This window comes from Amblyomma maculatum, chromosome 9, assembly GCF_055883805.1.
Source record: "Amblyomma maculatum isolate TAMU_Amacu chromosome 9, ASM5588380v1, whole genome shotgun sequence".
NCBI lineage: Eukaryota > Metazoa > Arthropoda > Arachnida > Ixodida > Ixodidae > Amblyomma > Amblyomma maculatum.
The window spans coordinates 14,684,322-14,708,533 of NC_139352.1; the positions used below are offsets into that span (position 1 = coordinate 14,684,322).

At 43.6% G+C, this 24,212-nt stretch overlaps 2 protein-coding genes across 6 annotated transcripts in view; one reads left to right on the forward strand and one right to left on the reverse strand.

The window, feature by feature from the left end:
- The window catches only part of Nuak (Nuak family kinase 1), an 83,705-nt gene extending 67,573 nt beyond the window's left edge, over window positions 1-16,132 (forward strand). The window contains exon 6 of the mRNA XM_084578238.1: window positions 16,002-16,132. Within this exon, the coding sequence (XP_084434364.1) occupies window positions 16,002-16,039 (38 nt within the window). The 3' untranslated portion in view covers window positions 16,040-16,132. The remainder of the gene's footprint in view (window positions 1-16,001) is intronic.
- Window positions 6,320-24,212, reverse strand: part of mahj (LisH and WD40 domain-containing protein mahjong) — a 75,795-nt gene continuing 57,902 nt past the window's right edge. For 2 of the 5 annotated variants that reach the window (XM_084578232.1, XM_084578233.1), the window contains exons 28-32: window positions 23,672-23,873; window positions 20,882-20,955; window positions 17,500-17,595; window positions 13,989-14,052; window positions 6,320-7,393 (exon numbers count right to left, since the gene is read on the reverse strand). In XM_084578232.1, coding sequence (XP_084434358.1) covers window positions 7,236-7,393; window positions 13,989-14,052; window positions 17,500-17,595; window positions 20,882-20,955; window positions 23,672-23,873 — 594 coding nt within the window. In that variant the 3' untranslated portion in view covers window positions 6,320-7,235. Of the gene's footprint in view, window positions 7,394-13,277; window positions 13,349-13,988; window positions 14,053-17,499; window positions 17,596-20,881; window positions 20,956-23,671; window positions 23,874-24,212 lie in introns of all 5 variants that reach the window. The other 3 variants (XM_084578235.1, XM_084578236.1, XM_084578234.1) reach the window with 3 other exon arrangements.

Sequence of the window (24,212 nt, forward strand, 5' to 3'; positions counted from 1 at the left end):
TTATAGCCTGTGAACTGTATAAGAGATATGTCGTTAAACACGCAGTTTTCCTGTTGCAAAACGCATGAGATAATCAATGCAACTACAAGGCACTGATCTGCAATTACAGGGTGTTGGCTTGCAAACAGCAGATGAAATGCTGGCTGGTGTGTGACAGTTACCAGGCTGGTTTAGTGGACAATATAAAATGTTGGCACCGTTTAGGCCTGAAGTACGAACATATAGGTCTGTGAGCTTGCCTTTACAAATGTTTTAAGTTCATTGTGCGTGCACTTTATTTTACCAATATTTTTTTTTTTTTTTAGAGAAATGTGGTGCATGCATGACAAATGCTGTAGAATTTAGAAAAATTTGTCATTATGTGCAAATATCTGTTGCATGCTTGTGAAATGATATTACCTTTTGTGTAGCATTGGCTACCTCAATGTGTTGCAGTGAAAAAGTGTTTGACAGTAACTTCTTTGTGGCTTTTCTAAAATGTTTCTCGAAAGCTAGAGAAGTTTAACTGCTGCATATGAGCAGCATAGAAAAATGATGTAGTGAGAAAATAAAAGTATGCGACAGGCAAACATACGACTGATTTTTGTTCTCTAAACTGAAAGTTGATGAATATGCTGAGAACTCTTGCAATAAGCAGTAATCAGAGTTCATGCAGTAAGACACCAGCAGTGAAATGTTTTATCCATTTGCAATACATGACATAATCAGCGATTTAAATGTACATATCGAATGTTAACAAAGGTTGATGTTGTTTGTCTATCCTAGACATGCAAACTGTGAAATTGAAAGCCATTAGCAGGCCCAACGACAATCATGCTACCAGATTACCTACTGCATGTGTTACGGCCGCTTTGAAAAGAGACAATATGATATCTATTTTTGAGGGCCGCCCACAAAGTGCAATGAGAGAGTATACTGTGTTGTACTGCTTTAAGTCTGCATACATGCATGTTGTTTTTGAGATCAGCTGTTTAAAATGGGCATTTTGCTTACACGTACCGTCCTTTGTGTTGTTGTGGTTCCAGCGATATTTCTGCGCTTTCAGTGGGAATACTGAAATGGTTAATAAAGAAGATTGCTTTAGTGGACAAGGTTCCTGTTGGATTGCTACGACGTCATTGTATATTATATTTGCGATTCATGTCAAAACTTCTCCTTTATGAGCTAGAAGCCGTGCACAAGTGAGACTTCATCAAATTTGTGGTGCATTTTTGCTTCACAGCAGTCTTCTTTCAAATGACCATTTCACGGTTCCCTCACTATCCTGCAATACAAATGGCAGCAAGTGGCTTTTAATGCGCTAAGCACATTTTTTTCTGTTTGCTTTTGAGATTAATTTATTCTGTGTAAACATACATGTTTGTGTCTGCCTTTCTTTTGTTTTGAGTGATACGAAAAAAGCATAGTACTGCTAAATGATCTACCGACCGAAATGTCATCTGTGCTCTGCTTATTTTAAAAATCTGACTTTTTCCTTTGTTGTAGCCTTCCTATACCAATAGTTCTAGTCAGAAAGCTGCGATGCAAAGAGCGATTTGAGAGTACATGAGTTGCTGCAGCACATTACTTGAAGCTATCAGTTGCTCATGTTTCTTGTTCTGACAAAGTTAAGCTTAAAACTTGTATAAAAAGAAAGTGAGGGTGGATGAAAGTGACATTTGCAGAATCCAAAAGCTGCTGTGTGAACCAGCGGAGAGGTGGTTATTTGTGTGCACGCGCAAATGTGCAGCCACTTACTGAAAGCGATGTTGGTGCAGTGGTGCTTCCCCATGAAAATAAAAAAAAGGACTGTAAGGATTTATTTTTGTGCCAGTTTCTGCTCACTGGGTGTGAATGCCTAACAAAGCAGGAATGCATGCGTGTGATTGCTTTACTAAAAATGTATCGAAGATACACTACATTGCTTGCAGTGTTTCTGCATGCTGCAAAAATGCATATGTTGGATGCCTCATTACAAGCAGCTTAGAATAGGGCCAGACACCCAAAGTGGTTAAGCGCCTTTTTACTAGCTTGCGTGGCACAGCTGCAGGTAAAGTGCCACTGGTCGACATGACATGTAGGGTACAAATAGCATCAAAGTACATAGATGAGCATACATAAGGCAAGTTCCAGCAGTATAAATGGCTTGGTTTGGTTTTATAGGTTGAACGTCTCAAAGCGACTCGGGCTATGAGAGATGCCATAGTAGTGGGCTCCATAAATTTCAACCACCTGGGGTTCTTTAACGTGCACAGACATTGCAAAGCACATGGGTGCCTTTGCCGCCTTCATCGAAAAGCGGCTGCCGTGGCCGGAATTCAGTCCTGCATACCCAATTGGGGTGGGATAAGTGAAATGGTGTAAAGCGTCTGTGAGCAGAACACATTACAACAGGCTTCCCCGTTTCAAAAATGCTCTCTTCTGTACAGATCTTTACATGGGAAGGCCAATTAACTGTGGTTAAGACTGTATTCAGCTTTTAGGAATACATCATTCTTTTCTTGGCAATAACCAAATGACCGACTTTACACCTGTTTGCTTGAGCACATGAGGATGTGGCTGGCAATGTGCTGGCAATGTCAGTGAACCAAATTCCCTGCGACTGTTATGGTATGCGCAGCGAGATATCAGTGGTGGCGCACCCCGTGAACGGTCGCACGAGTGGAGCGCAATCATTATTAAGCAAGTCGTGAGCTACCGGTGAGGAGCAAATATCAGTGGAGAGTTAGGAGCAAATACTTCACAGAGATAGTGCCTGTAAGTTGTGTCCCGTGCTTTGTTTGTTTTCACATTTCAAACGCGTGTAAGCTTTGGAAAGGCCAAATAAGCAGTATGGGCCCTTCTGCCCATATTGTCAAGAAAAGCCCTTTTCTGATCCATACTGTAGTGGAAGTGCGAAGGGGTGGCAAGCCAGTTGGAAAATTTGCTGTACACCAAATTCGTGCAGACACCTTTAATATTGGGCGCTGAGCACATATGAATGAAAATCTGCGTGTCAATCAAATATCGTCAAGTGATTTTGATTACCATTAAAGGATATCTCAAACCAAAGACGAATGCTTTTCTACAAAGCACCAGCCATAGAAAAAAAAAACAAAAAACATTTGAACTATTTGCCCATCAGCAGCATAATATACAATACTGGTAAAGCCTGTCAGGCATCAAATAAGGGAAGGGGACACATAGTAATGAGATTTATTTACAATCCTGAACAGTTACAGTATGGTCTGAATGGAATCTAATAACAAATGCTTATTGCAAACTGTTCCAAGTTTTGAATATTTGCGTAGCTCTACTTTAATGTTTTAAGTCTTGGCACTTGGTTACGTCTTGCAGGTGAACTTGCAGAGAAACGATGACTGCCAAAAAATTAGCTCCTCCCTTCACTGCACTACCCTTATAGCAATACTGTGGCCATACACATAACAGCAAAATTAGTGCAGCAAATTTTCACATGGGAACTGTACTGGTTTGGTTGCTATGCCAGCTGGGAGAGCTCAGTTCTTCCTTTTGCTGCGCTTAGCCAGGTGGCCAGACATCTACAGCTTGCAGGAATTCTTACACTTCTGTTCCAGTGAGCAGCTGCACCCTTTGCACCGTATTTGGTTGAGACTGGCAACTACAGTGTGCAAGATCAGTTTACAGCTTTTGGATGTGTACACCTGGACAATGTGGCTACGCAGAAAAAGCAGACTATAGTCCCTCGATAAATTACGCAAATTGTGCTTTGGAATATTATATAATTACAGATATGCCTATGTTGTTAGTACATCACAATTGCACTACAATATAGGCTAGTACAACGCTAGTGTAGTGCATTTTAAAATCTGTACACGACACCGTGCAAACGAGATGGCCGCGTCATCTGCCGCGAAGCTTATGTCGGATGCTGCTGCTGCTGCATCTGCCCGTCGGTTTCAGCTTGTTTCGCCAACGTACGTAGCGCGCGATATTCATTAACCGCAAATATATGTTCGCTTATACCTTAAACAGTCTAAAAATACATTTTCTGCGTCATTGGAGGCTAAGAGGCTATTATTTCAGGCAAAAGCAGAACTGAAACCAAAACACCAGAGACCAGATATGGCAAACTACATGGTGTAGTAACACCACGACGAAAGCTCCGCCCCCGTAGCCTTGGCTCCATAGCCAGAAAAACTTGTTCGCGAATATAGAGCATACCGTGTGTGATGTGCACAGAATATGCATTTCAATTTACAGCCTCTCAGAAGTCACTCAGTCGCTTTACATAGTACATCAAACATGTCTGCAATCAGCCATTAGAAACAAGTTGTGGGCAAAACTACCATAACAGATGCTGACCAAACATTCAAGTGGCCTTCAGCCAAGAGCGAGCATGTAGCAGATAAGACGGCAATTAGGAACCAATCCTGCATTTCTCGCTGAAAGCCGGCACTTAAAAATATAAGGCCTCTCTAAATTTGGTTGCCCACATGGCCGCAAGCTTTACTTTGATGCCAGGGATATAGCATCAGAAATGAAAGGAAGCTTGAAACAGAGTTCAAAGCAAAGGAGAGTTCTTACAAGAAAAGTAAACTTTGAATTTGACTTGGCTAGTACTATACTTGGGCAAAAAAAAATATGGATCCGGGATTTGCAAAAATGCAGCACTTGATACTAGTTTTTATGGTTGCATTTAACAGTGAACTGTTAGAAGCTTCAAAGAAATTTTTATACTGAGACAGCACAGCATATTTCCTTCTGCCAAATTCAGATACCTGCACATTTAGAAATTGCAATAATGCTACTCCTATACATTTGAACACTTCTTAGGGCATCGAATGCCTTATTTAAGTACAGCTACAATTCTGCAACCGAATCCATTTCCTGTGTAACACTAGCCAGACCACCATTCCAGAGGTAGATGGAACACCCTTCAGGAGGCTCACATATATACAGTCGAACCCGGTTATATCGAATTTTGGTTATATCGAACTCACAGAATATCCCCTTGAAAATCCCATGTAAAAGTATAGGAAAGCCGCTTCATATATCGAACTTAATTTCACCGGTCGTTCGATATATCGAACTTCGCACCACGCACTGGAAAGTGTGCTTTCCCCAAAGATGATATTGCATCACCCTTGGCCGTTTGCCGCGTGACATTTTCAAGCCACGCACGGAAGGAATGAGAGGGGACAGTTCGGCGACGGCTGGTCTGGGCAGCGCCGCGCCCATTCCCCAAAGGCGCGCATCTGCATTTGTCGTTTCCCGCATGCCAACACGACGTTTGCAAGCCATGTGCGTGGGTGAGCCCATTCTTTTGCCGAGCTCTCTCCTTGAGCACGCGCTACGCATACGCCAGGCCAGCTCAGCCCGTTTTCAGACAGACGTCGGACGCTTTCTCCAGTGTCTGTTGCGAACCCTCTGCGCGCGGCGGCTGACGTGGCTATGGCGCCCGTGGACGTTAAGAAGCGGCAGCTCTCTCTCTTTTTTTTTTTTTTGCGAGTCATCCTTTCTTATCGTTGTGCTGTTCGGACGTTAAGAAGCAGCAGGTTCCTTTTTTTTTTTTTGGCGGGAGTCGTTTATCCTTGCATGTGATAAATCGAACCAGGCTTGTGCAATCAAGCCATCACGGGCACTCTGCCAAGTTCGCTCCTGGCCACCGCAGGAGCTATCAAAAGATAAACGCGCCGGGATGTTATCGCTGCGCAGCATCTTGGCACGCTGCCAAGAAATGAGCTGTAGATGAGACAACCGAAATGGAGTGACGCGCGCCATCGACATGCAAGAGAAAACGCTCGCGATTTCTGCCGTGGCGACACAGAAACCTTGTTTTGAGCTGTCGCCGTGGCTCAAGCGGCCACTCTGTCGCTGCCGCTCGTCGCTGAGATTGCTCAATCGCTTGCATGTGAGCGAGCTGGCCTTAACGAATTTTTTTTTTTTTTTTTCAAATTCTTGGGTGCAAAAGTGGAGGGTGGGTTCATTATGCGAGTGGGTTGGTTACGCGACAAATACGGTATCGTTTTTCCGCATCGTAAGTGCCGTCACAAACCGATTTCTGTATATCGAATTATCGATATATCGAACTATTTCGCGATCCCCTTCGAGTTCGATATATCCGGGTTCGACTGTAGTGGTGCCCTTATTAGGTTGATAATTTAGAAAAAAGTAATAAGTGCAGTAGAAGAAGTCATACAACCAAAAAGAGAAAATGCACACATTGTTTGATAGTAGTGGTGGATGAAAATCTGCACGAAAACTACAGAATGAAAGCGAGTCTTTGCAAGACACGAGAATGCACAAGTCAATTTTTTTTTCCACTATTACGGCACCATTTCGGATCACTTTTCGCAGACAAGAAAACATGGACACAATGATAAGTTCTGGCACCCGACATAAAAAAAAAAAAAAAAGAAGAGCGGGCAAATTTTATTTGCTACGGCGCCACTGCTCCACCCATCCATGGCAAGCCCCGGCACACACCTTCACTTGCTTCGTCACCTCGCCAGCTGCGGTCGGGGAAGATTTAGTTTCTCAACATAAAAAAAAAAAAAAAGGAAGGGGTACGACCAAGATACAGACACAAACAGAACAGAAAACAACAAGCTGCAGAAAAAGCAAATATAAAAAAGCAAAAAGAATATACTATCTTGCTGATCCACCCCTTGCACAGCCTTTGCTCAGGCTGGCTGGAGGAGGAGTAGGCATTTTGTCATCAAGCAAACTCAAGCATGGTGCTTAGAATTTGAAAATGGATATCTAACAAATAAACAACATGCAAGCCTGTAGAGGGGAACAAATAGGGAGGCCTGAGGTATTTTTTGGGTCTCTAAGTGTAGCACAGAAAATGGTGTGCTTGCCATTGATAAGGAAGGGGGGAGCGCATATTAAAATACAAATAGGCAAAGGAGAGGAGGCCTGAAATATAAAGATGAGGGTGGGTACAGGGAGGGATTGAAACACAGAAATCTTGTCTTCGGTACCCACGCAACCTTCGGCATTGTGGCAGAGGTTTCGACGAGTCCCGCCGACATGCTGAGATAAACCGAACGCGCTCCGCACACTGACGGTCCATCACTGCAGCTTGTTCTTTACAAAGAGAAAGAATAAACACGCACAGGAGACTGTCCTCTCTGTCCGTCATTGTGTTCCTCACCACCTGGCCATATCTTACAATGTATAAGTTAAAAAAAAAATGTTAAGAAAACAGGGTTCCTCCTCTTCACACTCCACGCAACACCAGTTTCTCCCAGCCAAGGCCACAATTCTGCAGCAACGCAGCACTTTCCGCCTCAGATTTCATTCAGTGCAAAAAGTACCTGATCTTCGTCTGAATCGTCCGAATCATCCGACCCATCGTCGCTCACGTCTGACAAGCTGAATGCCACTTCGTCGCCATCATCATCCTCATCGTCTTCGTTGTCATGCTCCTCGCCTTCCATGTCCTCCACTTCGGTTGCCAAACGAAAAGAGGAAACAAAAATGCACACATATGAGATTAATAAACAAGTAGACCCTGCATATACCTTAGAGTCCCTCTCCCCACTTTTGCTAATTGGCTGAGATCAGCCTTGCAGCTGCTGAAATGCCCCAATGTGCCCCTTGGCAATTTTCAAGGAATTAAAATGAAGTTGTCACTTATGTTGAAAACCCACACGAAGGTAGTGTGTCCTCCTTAGATGAGAGAGGGAAGACTTCAGTGCCCATGTCACTCTCTCTCTCACACACATGCATTTACGACATCACCCCCAAACGCAGTCTAGAATGCGATGTTTTGTGCTTTACCGAGCATTATTGAGAACGTGGTGCATGGGCCATGCCAACTATTTTCGCCTGTGCCTTGTAAGAGAAGTTTATTATCAAGTGCGAAAGGAGATGACTTTTCCAGAGCACATCTGCAGTAATGCATTTGAGCATGTTGACAAAAAAAAAAAAATGTCCTCTTTCTCAACACACTACATAAAACAAAAGCAACTGCTTACGGAACCGAATTCACTGCTGGCTTATGTCATGCACGTGTGACCGGTGTGGTCCGGCTTGGCTGTCGGCATTGTGGTGCCGTAGATTAGGCTCATATGACTTTTGCTGAGGTGTTAATCCCTTCAAGTAGCTGCGCAGGGGACGCTAACCACAGCATGGTGATGGGCTGCAGTATCAATTTCCTTTCCATTCGTAGAGTTCAAAGGTACATGAAACTTTGTGCAAGCCATGTGCGGAATGAAGTGAGGGAGCTGTCAGAAGCTAATAAGAATGTGCACCCTGCATTCGTAGGGAAAGCATGTTTTATGTAGTGAATTAGCATTTATTTACACATACTTTTCGGCACTAAAGCATGTCTAGCTTGATTTGTTGTCTCCAAACAAACATTTGCCATCTCTTTATACTACAGTCAAATCTCATTATTATGAATGGCACATTAACGAATTTTTTAAATTACTGAACTTCATGAATATTCCCAACTGATTTCCAATGTTTTCAGTGTAAAAATATTTCAGAACTGCAAATTTCAATATAGCACATATTTCAGAATAACGTACATAATTTATTTTTCCTCCAATTATCAAGGAACATTAGTTTTATGAATTAGGCTAAAATTAAGAGCGCCACAATTCTCGTGAGAAACAGAAACTGCCATTTCTATGTGCATGCAGTGGGCTACAGCTATCATCATCACCATATCTAGTGCCAACACCTAGCACCACCACAAAGCAGTAGCCAGCAGGCCTAGCCACCCACCTTTTTTGTTTTTCTCTGTGTTGCGTGCACGTGGTTGTGTGCCGTTCACCGATAGTTGTTTGTGCCATTCAAATTTTTGTTGCAGATGATCTTATTGCGAAGTTCGTGCGAGATCAGACGATTAATGCAACCAACGACGGCGCCAAGAAAAAGCTAAAGCAGTTCTCGCCGCAGAAAAAGGTAGCCATATTGCAAGAAATCGATGCAGGGAAAAAGCAAATTTGCGTCTACAGACAGCTTCGCATCGCCCCACCGACCGTCGCGATAATTCTGAAAGACCAAAACAAGATTGTCAAACTTCACTGAAGATGAGGTCGTATCGAACTGAGCTTTATTGCGCATGAATGAAGTCTACACTTTCATCTCTGGGTGCAGTGGCGTAAATAATATGTTGCATGGGATGTGTAGGGTATATTTAATCGCCGTGTGTGCTGCATGCAGCAGAAAAAAATGATTTCTTCAAATAAAGCAGTTTTGAAGTTAGTGCAATAATTTTCATTTGAGATTTTGCTTGCCTGCACATGTGTCTACTGCCAAGGTATGTCATTCTCATACCTTGGTTTGACCACTGGCTTATAATTGCAAGTTTTTCACTACAACAAGATTCTTTATATCGTGATTTGACTTTAGAACAGACATGGTTCCATTTGGTGCCTAGTCATTCCAATAGACACCTAATGGAACCGTGCCTGTTTCTTAGTGGTTACATTATCACTTTATATGTACCTTAAATAAAGAAATATAATTTTAAACGATGGTGGCATTAAGTACTGCACTTTAGTGTCTAATTTTCTTATCTAGAGCCAATCTTTTGCTCTTCATTTGACCTAGAACTTTATTTTCATTTCCTTTTGCACTTGAAAACGTTTTACCACTAAGTGTGTCCGGCCACCAACTTGGATTGTTCTTCACAATCCTGGCCATCCAACAGTCCACTCACTGAGTATTGAAGCCTCTCTCAAGTACTGGCCAAGCAGCTGAATCCAGTCACCACAGCTTTCTTGCGTTACACACGAACATTTAAATGCATATCCTCTCTGACTGACCTCGACGCAAAGGAAATCATCTTTATGATATATCCACTTCCTTTACATTTCCCCAATCAGAAAAAAGGGAGGCTATCCGATCCAATTTTCTGCTGTCTTAAAAGAGCATTTTATACCTTGATATCAACTCTTCCAGATTACGAGTGCGTCCATGTGCTACATGACCAAGTCCTTTCCTCTTAAGCCTTGCATCTGCATGCTACTGAATGCTTCTAAATTATAGCCAAAATGATGCAGTATTCAACAAGATTTTAGATACAAGACTTCTGCTCCCTAGCTGTGAGGTTGCCTAGAAGTTGTATATTCGAGGCAGTGCTCTGGAAAAGTCATATACTTTCAGCTGCAGAAATGGCGCTAAATATGGAAAATAGAAGGGTATCGTGGCTTTGTGTGCAGTCATATACTTGAGATTTGGCTCATGGGAATGCTCTTGCAAGTCCTGTTGGCACTTCTCTGATTGCACAAACTTATATCCAAGCTGCTCCCAGAATGAGTAGGTCAAGAGAAATCATGCAGGCCAGCCACTCCTTAGCATAGCACTGTTCAGTAAGCATCCAAATGATGTACTAATAGTAACTGCAAAGAAGCTACACCAGCACACATATTGTCCCACGAGAGAGAGAGAGAGAGAAAAAAAAGGATAGCACTGTCCCTGCAGTCACCGCCAAGGGTGTCACAAATTCTGCAAGCAAGAGAATTCAAGCACGGTCCCAACATCCCCCTCCTCGTCCAAACAGAAAGGCGGACAATGAAATGCTCTCATTAGAAAAGTGCCAAGTCAAATGAAGGCAAACAAACTTTCTAGTAGGGGTGTGTGCAAGCATTCGGATACGAATTGAATATCTATTTGTTATTTAATTCGTATGCATATTCAAAACGCTGACATCTGGAATGTTGTGAATATTCAAAAACTGCCGAATACACCTAAAATTTCAGAATTCACCGCAGTTTCACAGCATTGCGCGCTTCATTGCAATTCTTGAGTGAATGAGTACTTTCTTCTGGGCGAGTTGGTTCATATTAGCAAAAGGAATAAACTTGCGCAATAGGTAGAAATAAAACCAGTTGGATTGTGCTCTGTCCTGTCGTCTCGACTCTTTCTTCTTCTGCCTATTGCACAAGTTTATTCCTCTTGAGTGAAGCATCCCCAAAATGGTTGGTTTGTGGGGTTTAACGTCCCAAAGCGACTCGGGCTATGAGAGACGCCGTAGTGGAGGACTCCGGAAATTTTGACCACCTGGGGTTCTTTAACGTGCACTGACATCGCACAGCACACGGACGCTACTCTATTTCGCCTCCATCGAAACGCAGCCGCCGAGGCCGGGATTCGATCCCACTTCCTTGGGCACAGTAGCCGAGCGCCGTAACCACTGCGCCACCACGGCGGGGCCATCTCCAAAAAGTGACGGGCCCATTTTGTGAGGAGGGACCTTCCCTTTTACGAATAGAGCCTTCCCGACAATGTGCAAAGTGAAGCACTTGATGAAACCACTAAAAAAATAAAATTTTGTTTTCACTTTCGTTTCATCTCAAATGCAGACATTCATCGTGTAGGTGTTCATCAGATAGAATTACTGTGACGCACATGTCTTTGGCAGTTGTTCCAGGCCCATTTGTTTTAACTGAGGACATTTTTTTTCTAATTTCCTGAAGGGCAAATTAACGAGTTTCCTGTATTCAGCAGCAGTATGACAGCTCCACCTGGTTTCATCATTCCTGTACAAATACCTGGTGTACGGGATTTGTATGGGATTTTTTAGTACAGTGTACACATCTGAGCAATTCTTGTTTAATTTTGTTTGCAAATGCCAAGTGATTTCTGAAATGTTCGCTATTTTTTTATTTTCAGTTCTTTTTTTACTGGGCAGCTATTCGATACTCGAAAGTACCTTTCTCACATATTCATATTCGATTCATATTCCAAATTATTAATATTTGCACAACCCTACTTTCTAGCAGTTAGAGGAAAAGTTGTGACAAAAGGCAGCAGAATTAAAATTCTCATCCTCTGCTCCTTGCATGAAATCGTCAGAAATAACTCAGTGTGAAGAGAGCGCCATCCACACTGACTTAAAGCAACTTTCTAAATTACTAAATATCTTTTCCATAATGCACATGCACGAGTTATAAATTTGGTGGCATCAGTCTCTGGACCAAAACATCTTCCAGATGAAATGGCTTCCATAAAAAAAAGAGAGAGAGAAAGAGCTCTGTTTGCCAGCTCCCCTTCAGATTTTAGTTTGTGTACATGTACACTGCTACTTGCTTAATCGCTCTTCTTTTAATTTGTACCTGTATTCTCTCACACAAACCCTTTAGCATACAGTCATAACCTACCGCATTATGTGAAAGACTACCTGATGTAGATACAAAGCCCGGCTTCAACCAAGGCTACGTGGCCTCAGAGCAGCGCGTGTGTCGTTTAGGATTCACGGCTGCTGGGTGGATGGATTCCGATCTCAACCTTAAGGTGAAGCTGCTGAAATCGGCCATGTCTATGCGGTTTCTTGATGTCGCACCAACCAGAGACCCACTCTGCACACACACGTCACTTGCCAACCGTCACCTTCCAGAGGCATGCTTGTCTGGACAATGGGGCCTTTGATGCTACCGCATTAAAGAAGTGGAATCAGGCTTATGCCAAAGGTTCCTTCAAAATGCAACAGGAAGAGCCACAAAGAATTTCAGGAACTCTAATACTCGTGAGCTCGGAAAGGAAGACACCTAGCAAACCAACAGCTCTCTAACGACAACAGAAAACTGGAAAAATTCTACTTACCTCAGCTGCAAGTTACAATATGCTCTCCAAACGTATACAACATGCATCAAACAACCGTGCCTTGACTTGTGTAATCTCATCAAGCAGTCGGTTCTCTATGCTGAACAGTTTTGGGCATTCCACAAAGTGCAAAGGTATGCTAAATGTCCTAGGTTTCCTTGAAGTACTACTGGCCCAAAAGTATATGCAAAATGTGGTCACCAATACACGCCTACATCATCATCATCACAATCTAGATTGCCGAAAATCATCGTTGTTTACGAAAGCTCATCCTCCAATATCATAACTGGCCTGCTCGTTTTAATTTCAGCTCCTCATGGAAGTAAACTGTCTTTCAAAAACTGTACACTGAGAAATTTAAAACCTCCTGGCGTATTATGCAATCGTGGGCAGCCAAAGATAAAAACAGCATCAGTTCTCAATGGGCCTAAAAAGCATTTCACAACTAAGACACTGTTATAATGAACGATGGTCCCCAAGACACGCAGGACAGCAACAAGTCACAATATCCCTGCCATCTAGCAGAGCTTATTGCAGTGTGAGACGCACAGATTCAATGATTGATACATCTCGTCACGCTGCAACTTTTAAGCACAATGGCGCACCATGAATGCACACGGAAAGGTCTGAACTTGTGGATCTCTCATCTCATGGGCTGCACAAGTCGTGAACTGCTGGCACGTGCATGCATGCTGTTGCCGCCGCCTTTCACAGAGAGCCGAAAGAGCAAGCCAGCGAGGCTGATGAGAGGAAAGAAAAAAATGAAGCCGCACCTTCCAAGCATGCCGTGTCTTGACTCAAAGCAAAGCCACCTCCGCGACCAGCTCAATCAGTGAGCTGTCCTCTGTCGCGGTGTTCGCCGGCATGCAAAAAATAAGATGTTCTAACCATCAGTTTCACCTGGAAGGCGTTAACTCTCAGAAAGAGATGCGTTATATAGAACAAGCCATGCAAATGTGGGAAAGAAGGATAGCGAATTAAAACTGATATGCGTTTGCTCACACGATGGGGGAAAATGAATTTCTCTGTCCCGAAAGAACATTAAAGGGGCCAGCAAATGGCACAGTTAAGGGTTCCGGCTTACTTCTCGCCACTGCGGGCTGTCAGTAGCTGGGTGCGTCTGAACTTCGCCACAATAAAGCAATATGGTTCCGAGGCACTCAAATCCAATTTTTAAATATATAGGAGCATGTCCATATTATTAGCCTGCAATGACGCCTGGGAGCTCAAACCCTGCGTTCCGATTGCATAGGGATAAAATCTCTTTCGCATCTCGACTCTCAAACGAAACAGGTGGAGGAACCATCCTTGGGCAATCCATGAAATGCCAACTTACCGTCGTCATCATCTTCACCAGTGTCCTCTGCCCATTTACACAGAAGAGAAACAGATACACATGTGCTCAAATCAATGTAACGCGATAAAGCACCTTTCCCCCTGGCTATAATGAGAAGTTGCTGCTGCAACTAGCAGCATTGGCTTACCGTCATCATCATCCTCGTCGGTGTCCTCTTCGCCCATGTTCTCAGACTCATCGTCATCCGCATCCTGCAAGTGTTAACGGGGCAGGAAGCTTAATGCAAGCGCACAAGTTGAGGCCAGAGAGACACTCTCAATGCCATCTACAGCCGATGTTCAATGAACTTTCTGCCTCCAGCTTGGCACAACCGCATTCTACTCTATTTGATGCTACAGTACCAAGGAACACCTAGTAACCCACTAAGAAATCAAAACCCCAGAAAAATAATGTACCACCGCTACAGTAAAGATGGTAGTAACACCGAGGTTTGGGCCAGTTGGTAATGATCCATATTCAAACCCATTCGCAGCACGAATAAAACAACGACAGGAAGAAAACACACACGACAGGACGAACAGGAGCAGCATTCGTCCTGTCGTGTGTTTTCTTCCTGTCGTTGTTTTATTCGTGCTGCGAATGGGTTTGAATAAAGATGGTAGATGCTACTTTTATAGGCAATTAAAAGTTCCAGTTGCTTTCCTAAGTAACTGTAATTGCCTATGCTGATGTGAAGGGCATTCGAGACCACCCTATAATCATGCAGAAGGCTGTTCTTCAGGGACTCTCCCGTTGCCTTAGGTAACAAGGCTTCCTCTGTAAGGTGGTACGAAAAACTATCACCTTGACATGAAAACAATCATTCACTACTGCAATAGCTCGGTTATTCAACTTAATCATGTATCATAATGTATTACAGTGGAAATCTGCAACAGTCTCATTTCTTGTTTAACCAGCTGGGGGTGCACAAGCAACAAAATAGCAACGCCCACCTGTCATTATCTCGTCTCAAAGGCACACAGTTGCCACGGCGGTAAGCGCAAGCCGAAGTGCCCTTAGCACTGCAGAAACAACTGAAGGAAAAGCTAGCACAGAGTTCGAATGAGGTGGAGAGGAAGGTCAATGCATGCAACGGTAGAAGCAGGAGTGAAATGCCACATAGTCACATGCTTGACATGTCACGCAACCACAGACATGATTTCCAGGTTGACATGAGTATCCGCAGCCTATCCGCTTGCTGTGCTGTAGCGGCCAGTCCGCCAATGTTTAGCAATCGGTTTGCCATGATTTGGCACAGGATAATGAAAGTGCAGCATTGCAATGACAATGGCTTTTAAGCATGTCATTCGTGAAGTGTGCCACGATCACAATTTAGCGGAAGGAAGACTACCAAAGAAGGCTGAATATGCATGCGAGAATCGAGGGGTTAAAACAATCCTGTGAGACGCCTAACCAGGACGCCAAAATAGAATTGTCATTCCAAACCTCTTGGCCACTAATGCAATCATCTTTCTCTGATTAATGTACTAAACCAATAAGCTCAGCTCCACCACCTTTTTTTTTTGTATAGAAAAGCAACAGGCGTTGCATAGAGGGGTACTCTACATTCATTTTACCATGCCTTGTTTGCTTCGACCGTGCCCTAAAAGTCAGTTTCTGCACACGTCACTACTATGAGAACGTGGCTGCTGCGATCGGGGTCAGGGACTTGGTGAAACCCTTAATAATAAGCAACCATCAACAATTAGAGCATCAGCCCCTTCAAAATGGAGAGAAATGCCTAGTTTTACTGAAAGCAGCTCCTCCTAGGCGGTTCCCATTGCACATCGAAGGGACGAGTCGGCAGTGACTGCTCCAACGTTTAAAGCCTGTACAATTATGTTTCACATAATGTTCAATGGCGTCGTTGCTGCTGCCGACACTACTGCTTCTGCCGCTGCCGCGGCCTGCCAGAGAGTCTTGTAGCACATTCTGCTGACCACACTAACTGCATGGCACTGGCTAAAACCAACTAGTAAGAAGCCACAAATGCAGGAAACCTGCCCACTGCAGGTGCATAGCGTGTTTGAGAGAGAGAGAGAGATGGAGAAATATAAAGGGACAAGGGGGAGGGGGGGGGGGAATGGACAGAATGCCTGTGCCCTGTTCTGCACGACAGTCTGTGAAACGAGACAACTTTCTTCTCTCTTTTTATGCGCAGGGAGTAATGAAATTGTGATGAACATCAGGTTTTCCTAAAGCCAGTGACACCGGCAAGAAGCAGTGGCAGGTGCGGTGGCAGCAGCAGCGGCCGCGGTGAAGCAGGGAGTGCGGACGACGCAACGGAAACGAGTTCTTTTATGACAAATAAAGAATTATTTTTTGCGTTGTTTCAACATGTTTCGAAACAGGGCTGTCTTGTTTTCTTTCTTTCATCTTTTTCCTCCATTTGGATTTTGTTAGTGAATGCGGTTTCAAGCGGCGGCGCGTAGGTTGTCTGCGTGGCAATTTGAGACATGTGAATGTGCACCACACCCAAATTTTCCATATAGCCCCAAGCCAGGGTCAACACGAAAACAAAACTTGGAGAGATCTTGTTCTTGGGTGAGAAATCATCTGAGGCCGCACACTTGTTGTGCTGCGCACAGGTAATCCGCGCGCATCAAATGAGGTGAGCGTAAAAGTCAGCCACAGCCTTTTTAGGTGTTGTGTACAAGCGATCTACGTCACCGATAGATACCCTTTTTTTTTATTTTCAAGGGGCCACAAAAAGGTATGAAAAATCAAATTTTTCAGAAAGAATTACTGTACTTAGAAGGAAGGGTTTAGTGGTTTCTCATGGACTTTAAAAGTCACACACGCTCAGTGTACTGAACCGCTGCGAATATCAGCCTTACCTTTTAAGAGGTTCCTTTCGAGCTTCAATTACATGTTATTTGACAGTGTTTGCACCCTTTTGAAGTAATAATTAATAAGATTTCACCATACGCATTACACGAAGGCCTGGTTATCATTGATTATCGGAGATAGGGCTACGGTGGGTGCAAATGAGGATCAATCAATAGCAATGCATCCAAAATTTCAGCTGCCCTAATACATTAGCTTTATGGTGCATGTTGAGGTTCTGCCGAAGTCTGAATTATCAAGAGTATGCAAAAAAACCAGGGTACGAATTTATGGTTGTGAGCTGTACAGGCTAAGACCGACACCAAACACGTAAAAAAAAAAAACCTTCAGTTCAGTTACTAGAATATTGTATAAGAAAGGGTCTGTCACCCCGAGAAGGTAGGTATGTACCGGTGATGGCAAATCAGCACAGACACTGCGTTGACTAGCATTAAGTACACCCAGCACCAAAAGCATATAGAACACACAGCAGTGAGTCACATTAAACTAATTCCCCATGACCAAGCAATCAGCCATTCCCATGTTTAGATATCCATCGCATTGCCTCAGTAACGACAACAAGATCGGTATTGGAGTTGGTATTGGAATGGAGATTGCATAGAAGTCGGTATGCAATCATTGCATGAGAATAGTGCAAGAGAGGCACGTCATAGACCAGCAGTGCTAGTCTATTCTCTGGCTGTGTTGTGATGTTTTCTTGTCATGATTGCATTCTTTCCGCTTTCGTGGCTAACAAAAGGACAAAGAGCGAAAGGAGTGCAATCAGAAAGTCACTCCCTTGCCTCAAAACGATGCAACGCTGCTTTCCTCACCTCATCATCGTCCTCCTCTCGTTGCCGGCCGACTTCGTAGAGGCGGCAGACGCTCTCCGAGCTGCTCATTGTTGCATCCCTGGTGCCTTGGTTCTGCTGGGTGAGTGCCGGCAGTGCGATGGTTAGTTTAGGCATGTTCTCAGCAGTAGCGCACTTTCCAATGCACTACAAGTCAGTACTACAGTAACTGCAACGAGACTTGCTACACGAATCGAATGAGCTCTGCCTTTGTTGGACTTCGCAGAAATCCAGCATACCCTAAAGGCCCACCGCCAGTGAGTAAATACAGGGCAGCTGTCGCCCTTTGAAGCATTAATTGCCCTGTCTGCATTTTCTTTTTCACTTTGGCAGGCTGCGTGCGTGCAGGAAAATGCTGGCTCTGGAAACAAAACGCACAGCTGGGGTTCCAGCGCAAAAAGCATGCACACCATGTCACTGCATCATACCTTCAGCAAACGAACGAGCCAGGGACTAAAACCAATAATTGCAGTTCCCATTCGCCACTGGAGTCCTACTCAGACACATTGCCACAACTTCACACACACAAAAAGAGAAATCTGGTTTGCTGCAATACAATAGTAGCATGATTTTAGGCACAAGCGTTGTCATCGCTGAAAATGTCACGTGGTGGCACCTTGCCATGCCCCCACATCGCCAGCTGGCTAAACTGGCATACTACGGCAGCACCAAATGAAATTGACTGTCTCGTTAAACAGCTCTGGCAGTAAGAAAGGTTTGGTCTGGTCTATGGGGTTTAACGTCTCAAAGCGGCTCAGGCTATGAAAGGCATCGAAGTGGAGGCCTACGGAAACTTTGACCACCTGAGGTTCCCGTGCACCGACATCGCACAGCACACGGACGCCTTGCTTTTCATCTTCATTGAAAAGCGGTCACCGTGGTCGAAATTTGATCCCGCATCCTCGGCCACGGAAGTCGAGCACCCTAACCACTGCACCACCACGCCGAAAGAGTAAAGATCCCTGCTACACTATAGAACAAACCAGGCACTGCTAAGCCATCCCCGGCATGTGTGCCTTTGATGGCAACAAAGGACAACAAGGGCATTTTTCATTCCAAAATCCTTGTTCAAGGGGTGGTAACTTTCTTCCAAAAGTGCGCAGCTGTGAACTAGCAGCTGGTGACACCACAGATCGCTGCTACACTTATTGAAGAAGGCAGGCATTGAATGTGTTAGACACAAAAGGAAGGAAGGAAAAAAAAATGTAACAAAGAACAGACACCCTACCTAAACTGCATAAAGGCTGCACTTTTCTCGCGGTTTTGACACGATGTAGCTTTTATGTGGGACCAAACTTTTACTGGCAATTTCTTTGCCTACAGTGGAGCTCTGGTGACACACCCGCTATTATGGGGTGATGTCCATTTTTATGAAGAATTAGCGCCCAACCTCCCCAAAAAAACAAAACACTAGATGGCATGCCGGATACAATGGAAGTCAAACGACCGGCACAAATTGGCCGCAGGCAGTAAAATCGGTTTCTAGATCATTTTAGTCGAAAATGTTGCATTATCTTAACTTAAGGTCCTCTGAAAACCTGGCGCTCAAATGACAGTAATGATGGCTTGACTACCTATTTAAAATGTGCTTCACACTTGTGAACCGTGGATGTCTGTGTAAGTGGTTGTTGAAGGCCTTGTGAAAATCAATTGTACATTAAGGGGAGATGCTCCTCGAAGATACTTTTTTCTTAATATTCAACCTATGATTATGAAACTTATATCATTGATAAGGATTTTAATGCAGATTCCAAATATGGTCTTAGTTTTTATGTAGCATGCATAGTTTTTGTGTAATAGAGTCTTCAAAAGTAAAATATAGGGCTTTTTGTGCACACTTTTTTGAGGATTAAATTTATGTTTAGAGTAGCTTGCAATAGCTCATTTTGCATCTTAGGTTTAGTAGTATGAGCAAAACTACTTGAAATTTGATTACAATATCCTGTATTTGCAAAAAAATTCACTAACATCAAAAGTGTACATTCTGGGTGCTGCTAGTCAACATTTTGAATTTTTGCCAAAAAATGTAGAAGAGATATTGACAATCCAGATAGATATGCCCATTCTGCATACTTTGAAGAAGCTGTGTGCAAAATTTTATCCAAATCTGAGAATTCTACGCACTTGAAAGTTTGTGCACAAAATGTAAAAAATGCTGAAAATTAGAATTGGAGAAAAACGCATCTGAAAGTTTGAAACATCTGCATTCTTGAAAAACATGACACAAGCACATGAAATTTATTCACAAAATACAAAAATAAAAAATACAAAAATACGAAACTGCAGGAGATGCTGTCAGAGAGAAGAAGGCTTACTCTTCCTCTCCAAGCAGACGGCAATGGCGGGCACTCCCGCGTTCTCGAGAGGCAGACGCGCGAAAGTTGACGATGTGCGCGAAAAATTGCAGTTTCTCGAGTCACCTTGGCTCAATAAAATGGATTTTTTATTAACTTCGCGTTCGAATTTTGCCTTGATTTTTGGGGGGATTGTAGCTGAATGCCCAAAGATAATTTTGCAGTAAAAAACCGAAAATTGAAAAATGTCGCGAAAAACTCGCTTTTTCGACGTGCATCTCCCCTTAAAGGGACAGAACACTGGAATTAAGGTCTCAAATGTTTTCGGTGCAATGGAAAGATTGATGTGTAAAATGTTCGATTCCATAGCGGTTTTGGTAGAAACACTGTAGAAAATTTTTATCAAGAATTATTGGATCAGTGCATACGGCCGTTTTTACGTAGTCCGATGCTGGAAACAATCAGCAGCGACCGCCATGACGACTGACTGGTGGTCGACAAAATAGACGTACTGAAATTTCACTCGCCAGACAGTCATTAGACATTTCTTGCTTAGAGTAACGTCTTTTTCAGTTTCACAATCAAGGCTGTTACGGCATAATAATGCACACCTCGTCGATGAAAGTTTTAGTGGGCACTACTACCATCGCTTCATTCACGAGATTTCAAACACTGTGGTGCCATCTAGTGGCAAGACCTGAAAGCATGCCTCTCCCTGTGTGAAAGGGGCGATTTTTATTCAAGGAGGCAACGGAGGGAGTGCAAATATAATAAATTATGACAAGCACTCCCAGAAGAAAAAAGAACAATGTGCACTTACGAGAATCGGAGATATTTTGCTTACTTGTAGTCACGTGGGCTACTTCAGTGAAAATAAAGGGTTTTTCTGCTAGATAGCGCGTCGGTTGTTTTTATGCGATTTTCAAAGGCAAAATAAAATTGTAAAGCCTTGTTTCTTTGATACTGTATTGATCGATCTGTACTACATGAGACAAGGTCTTTTTATCTCTACCATAATGTGATGACATACTTTGGCAGAGCAAGGAAAAGAGTGCAGGAAATGTGCCTACCTCCACAACGGCCAGGAAGTAGTCTGACTCATCCGGCTTGAGGTCATAGATGTTGCGCTTGATGTCGATTGTAGCTGGAGAAGAGCAAGCGGTGCCACAGTCAAACCTAACTGGAAGCTATGCTCGCAATCAACCTAGAAACCATACCATGAGGAATCAAAATTTACGCCTAAAAGTATGCGCCAAACATGAAAAGCAGCACCCGACTGCCTGTGACAGAGTGGCAATGGCCCTGGACTTGCAACTCACACCCGTTGGCGTAAAACAGTTTTCAGTTGTCTAGCTTTTTTTCACCTTTCAGATAAAGGTGTGGTAGCCAACTGATTATTTTTACTCCAATAATTCAGACTAGCGCAATATTTCGGCCTTCCTTCAGAAACCGTCACACGACCCATAAGACCATGTACATTTTGAAGACCGATCTATGATTCTCAGGTGTCCAAAATTTTTTTGGACCAAATTTTGCACCAGCAATACTGTGGAGATAGTTTTTTTTGTCCAAAAGCTCATTTTTCCAGCATGACATAGACATGTGCGGGCATCGTCGTCGCAAATAGCCAGTATTGCAAGGCTGTGAAAGCTAGGTGAAGCAGAGTCATTCGGACGGACTAGCCGTTTGAGGCAGTGGCAATAAGGTAAAGCTTGTCGTCGTTATCGCGGTAGCCGACCAAAGAGTGCGCAATCAAACATGCATGAGCACTGTCTGCCGTGGCTCACTCTAAAACGCCAACGCCACTCGTGAGGAAAAGTGGTGCATTCACGGAGGCTCTCTTTCTGCTTGCTTTTTCCCTGTGAATTCCATCTCGCGGTCTTCACCATTAATGGTAATCATGAAAATTGAATGTTACTGCTTCACGCGGCGCGTGCATTTGTTCGGGGCATGAGCACGACCTGCTGTTGCATCAGAGAATGTCATGAAGTGGCATGGACATGATGAAATTATAATGGTTACAGCTTAGCACGATCCGCCTCTGTGGGGGCTCCACAGCAAATGCAGTGGTCTTCTGAGTGAGTTGCATGCTTGCCGGTGCCACGCACGCTTGTCGCAACGGCACCAATCAGTGCGCGTGCAATGATAGCCGCGCCCGCTTTATCGGATCATGCACAGAAGCAGATCGACCTTTGTTTTAATGACTACAACTCCCTATTATCGACATGTCGAAACGAAACATTTGGGGGTGGCATAGTTCATGATTTGCAAGGCCAATTTTTTTAAGAAAAGCATAAGTTCACGGATTTTGCAGACCAATTATTCGGAGCACTTACCAAGACAAGCCAAGTCCAAATAAAACAGCCTGCAACTGTAATCAGTTTTATATGCACTTCATTCTGGAATAGTGTTGACGGTTAAAAGTAACAATTCTATACTTTTTACGATAAGTATTGACTAGCTCCAAAGAGTTTTTGCTGCGGCTTCAGCCTAGAGCATGTCAAACCTATTGAAACCACTGCACTTAACAGTCCACTTTAGTCCAACAGCACTTCTGCCACATTTTCCTTGGCACCACCTTTGACATGAGCGCGACCCCCATTTATCGCAAATCACATACAGTCAAATCTTGATATAACGAATCATGCGGGACTGCAAGGAATAGTTCGTTATTTTGAAACATTGTTGTAATGAAAAATCTGCGGTTATACGCTAGTGGCCAAACCTAGGTATGAAAATGATGTACCTTGGCAGTAGGCATGCGTGTAGATAAACAAAATCTCAAATTGAAAATGTTGCACTAACTTCAAATCTGCTTTATCTGAAGCAATCAGTTTTCTTCTGCCACTACAGTACGCACGACCACACTACATTACACCACTACAGCACATACACCGTCCACTTTGCGCAACACCTGGTCGGGTAGGTGATCGCACCGAGCGATGAATGTAAGGACATTATCCATCCACAAAAAAAAAAAAAAAAGCCCATCAGAGTTTGATATGACATCTTCGGTGTTCCTTGAAGTCTGAAAATTTCGTCTCAGCCTTTCAAAATGATTGCGGCGGTCGATCCACAGAGGCAGATTCGCATTTTTCCTGTCATTTCGCTGCTCTTTGGCATCTTCGCTGGCTGCCATCATCAAATCTCGCACAAACTTCGAAAAAAAAAAAAAAAAACACCTTCCTGCACACAAAGAAAAAACAAAAAAGGCAGGCGGCTAGGCCTGCTCGCTACACCATATTAAACCACAGATATGTGGTGCCGCTAGGAGCTGGCACTAGACGTGCTGATGATGGTAGTTACAGCCCACGGACCACATATAATAGAAACGGCAGTTTGTTTTACGCGAGAGTTGCTAGCTGCGGTGCTGTTAATTTTAGCCAAACTCGTAATACTGATGTTCTTAGATTATAGAAGAAAAAATAATATATGTACATTATTCTGAAATATGCGCTGTATTAAAATTTGTATAATTCTAAAATGTTTTTACATTGAAACCATAAGAAATCTTGGGGATTTAACGAAATCTGACTGTATTGTATAAGGATGCGAGCATATGCGCACCTCAACGCTGAAATGCCTACAGGCCGTGCACATTCTCAGCACTAAGCTTCACAGGAGGAAAACAACAACTCTTTTATATCGAGCACTGATACAATACTTTTGTCAAATATTTCACTGGTCCCGTACATTTCAATGCAGCAGGGTTTGGCTAAGAACAGCTTCTATGCCTTGTGCATCATTAAACAAAAAAAGAAAGCCTGCATCCCTCAGAAGTGGGATCTCCTAAATGTGCAAGATTAAAATGCCATAAAATAAGGATCACAGTGCTTGTACAATGTAGCCAAGAGTCTAACCGATGGAGGAATAGTCTGATGCGTGGAAGGTGCGGAAGGAAGAGCTGAAGAGGCGTGCAGAGTCGTCATCGTCCTCTGTGAGCACGGCACCATAGAGCACATCTCCGGCTCCGTTGAAGGTGACCTGACACTGGTCCAGTGCTGGAACCGTGTGCAAGAGCCGGAAAGTCCGCAGGTCCCACACTTCCGAGTTGGAGATCACCTAAGAATGGGGTAAAAAGAAATGCTGCTTTCAGGGCTTTGAAGCTGCAACTGGGAAAATGGGGAAAGAAGAAAAAAAAGTTGTTTTCATTTCCTTCAGAGATGATACTCCGAAATTACTGGACCAGCTGTCGATAAGGCATGTGTGCCGAAACATGCTCCATTTTGAGACTCTCTGTACATAGTCAGGAAGTGGAAGGAAGGCTACCATATCAACATGCAATATCTCAGAGGCATGCTACTCTTGGAGCGATACAGTCAATCGTGTTGTACAGGAGCTTCAACCAGAAGCAGTGGCAAGACTGCTCGGCTAACGTGCTGTGCAGGCAAAAGCACGTAC